This window comes from Alexandromys fortis, unplaced genomic scaffold (genome assembly GCF_014885135.2).
Source record: "Alexandromys fortis isolate MF-2015 unplaced genomic scaffold, M_Fortis_MF-2015_v1.1 scaffold_959, whole genome shotgun sequence".
Taxonomy (NCBI): domain Eukaryota; kingdom Metazoa; phylum Chordata; class Mammalia; order Rodentia; family Cricetidae; genus Alexandromys; species Alexandromys fortis.
Window position 1 is genome coordinate 1 of NW_026068826.1, and position 2,878 is coordinate 2,878.

The 2,878-nt window shown below is 34.5% G+C and overlaps 1 protein-coding gene across 1 annotated transcript in view; it reads left to right on the plus strand.

The window, feature by feature from the left end:
• Positions 1-330: 330 nt before the first annotated feature.
• LOC126496058 (cytochrome b-245 heavy chain-like) overlaps positions 331-2,878 on the plus strand; it is a gene marked incomplete at its 5' end in the record, with an annotated part of 11,962 nt that continues 9,414 nt past the window's right edge. The window contains 2 exons of the mRNA XM_050133632.1: positions 331-444; positions 2,718-2,873. Coding sequence (XP_049989589.1) covers positions 331-444; positions 2,718-2,873 — 270 coding nt within the window. The remainder of the gene's footprint in view (positions 445-2,717; positions 2,874-2,878) is intronic.

Genomic DNA, 2,878 nt, shown 5'->3' on the forward strand with positions numbered 1-2,878 from the left:
AAATGAAAAACAAAAAAAGAAAAAAAAGGAAAAGGGAAAAAAGAGAAAAAAAGGGGAAAAAAGGGGAAAAAAAGGGGAAAAAAGGAAATTTTTTTATTTAATTAAAAAATGAAAAATAAGGAAATGTAAAGCAAGGAACAAAAAAAAAGAAAAAAAAAGGGAACAAAAGAAGAAAAAAAAGGAAATTTTTTTATTAAATGAAAAAAATAAAATAAAATAAATGAAAATGAAGAAAAGATAAAAAATTAAAAATAAAAAATAGTAAAAAATGAAAGATCGAGAGATGAACAGAACGGGATAAAACGGGGCGGCGCGCACGGGTAAACTGAGTCACGCCCCCCCCCCCAGGCGGCCTGGCTGGGCCTGAACGCGTTCCTGTTCGCGCACTTTTACCGCTTCTACGCCGAGGGCCCGCAGTTCCTGTACACGCGGAGGCTGCTCGGGGTGAGCGCGGGCGACGGGTTCGCTATCGATTGATTTACGGATTCGGTGATCGATTGGTTGGTTGATTGATTGATTGATTAATTTATCGGTTCATTGATCGGTTCGTTTGTGGATTTATTGATTCATTTATCGATTTATTTACAGATTTAGTGATTGATTGATTGATTGATTGTTTTCTTGATTGATTTTTCTTGATTTATTGATTCATTTATTGATTTGTTTATCGGTTCATTGATGGATTTATTGATTCGTTTATCGATTTTTTGATTTATTTATCGATTTATTGATCGATTTATCGATTTATCGGTTCATTGATCGATTCGTTTGTGGATTTATTGATTCATTTATCGATTTATTTACAGATTTAGTGATTGATTGATTGATTGATTGTTTTCTTGATTGATTTTTCTTGATTTATTGATTCATTTATTGATTTGTTTATCGGTTCATTGATGGATTTATTGATTCGTTTATCGATTTTTTGATTTATTTATCGATTTATTGATCGATTTATCGATTTATCGGTTCATTGATCGATTCGTTTGTGGATTTATTGATTCATTTATCGATTTATTTACAGATTTAGTGATTGATTGATTGATTGATTGTTTTCTTGATTGATTTTTCTTGATTTATTGATTCATTTATTGATTTGTTTATCGGTTCATTGATGGATTTATTGATTCGTTTATCGATTTTTTGATTTATTTATCGATTTATTGATCGATTTATCGATTTATCGGTTCATTGATCGATTCGTTTGTGGATTTATTGATTCATTTATCGATTTATTTACAGATTTAGTGATTGATTGATTGATTGATTGTTTTCTTGATTGATTTTTCTTGATTTATTGATTCATTTATTGATTTGTTTATCGGTTCATTGATGGATTTATTGATTCGTTTATCGATTTTTTGATTTATTTATCGATTTATTGATCGATTTATCGATTTATCGGTTCATTGATCGATTCGTTTGTGGATTTATTGATTCGTTTATTGATTTATTTATAGATTTAGTGATTGATTTATTGATTGATTGATTGATTGATTTTTTCTTGATTTATTGATTCATTTATTGATTTGTTTATCGGTTCATTGATGGATTTATTGATTAATTTATTGATCTGTTTATCGGTGCATTTGTGGATTTATTGATCAATTTATCGATTTATCGGTTCATTGATCGATTCGTTTGTGGATTTATTGATTCGTTTATTGGTTTATTTATAGATTTAGTGATTGATTGATTGATTGATTGATTGATTTTTTCTTGATTTATTGATTCATTTATTGATTTGTTTATCGGTTCATCGATGGATTTATTGATTCATTTATCGATTTTTTTGATTTATTTATTGATTCATTGATCGATTTTTTGATTTATTTATCGATTTATTTATCGATTTTTTGATTTATTTATCGATTTATTGATCGATTTATCGATTTATCGGTTCATTGATCGATTCGTTTGTGGATTTATGGATTCATTTATCGATTTATTTATAGATTTAGTGATTTATTGATTGATTGATTGATTGATTTTTTTCTTGATTTATTGATTGATTTATTTATCGATTCATTGATGGATTTATTGATTCATTTATCGATTTTTGATTTATTTATTGATTCATTGATCGATTTATCTATTTATCGATCGATTTATTTATCGATATATCGATCTATTTATTTACCGATTTATCGATTCGTTTATCGATTTATTCATATATTGATTCATTTATTTATCGATTCATTCATTAATTTATTGACGGATTTATTGATTCGTCCATTGATTGATTTATTGCTTTGTCTATCGATTTGTTGATGAATTTATTTATCGATTTATTTATCGATGGGTTTTCCCCCTTTCTCGGGCCCCCACAGCGATCGGGTTTCCGATCAACGACAACGTCGCATTTATTATTGATTTAAAACGAATGGAATCTATTTCCATCCCCCGCCCCCGCCCAAAAAAAAAGAAAAAAGAAAAAAAGAAAGAAAAAGAAAAATATTTAATTAATATTTATTAATTTAAGAGGCATCAGCGGCGCGGGGCGGGCGGGGTTCCGAGGGGCGGATAGGAGTTCGTGCACTGCACGGGGCCGAGAGGGCGGGGTTTTGCGGGACGGATAGGAGTTCGCTCCGTTCCGGGGGAGTTTCCCGGATGGGCGGGCGGCGGGGTCCCGGGGGTCACGCACGGGGTCACGCACGGGGTCACGCAGGGGGTCACGGGGTCACGCACGGGGTCACACACCCCCCTCCGTGTTCCAGCCCTGGCTGGCCCTGGCCCGCGCCCCCGCCGCCTGCCTGAACTTCAACTGCCTGCTGGTGCTGCTGCCGGTGTGCCGGAACCTGCTGTCGTTCCTGCGGGGCTCGGCCGCGGTGAGTGTGCGCGGGGGGGGGCGGGGCGGGGGGCGGGGCTTACACGCGCG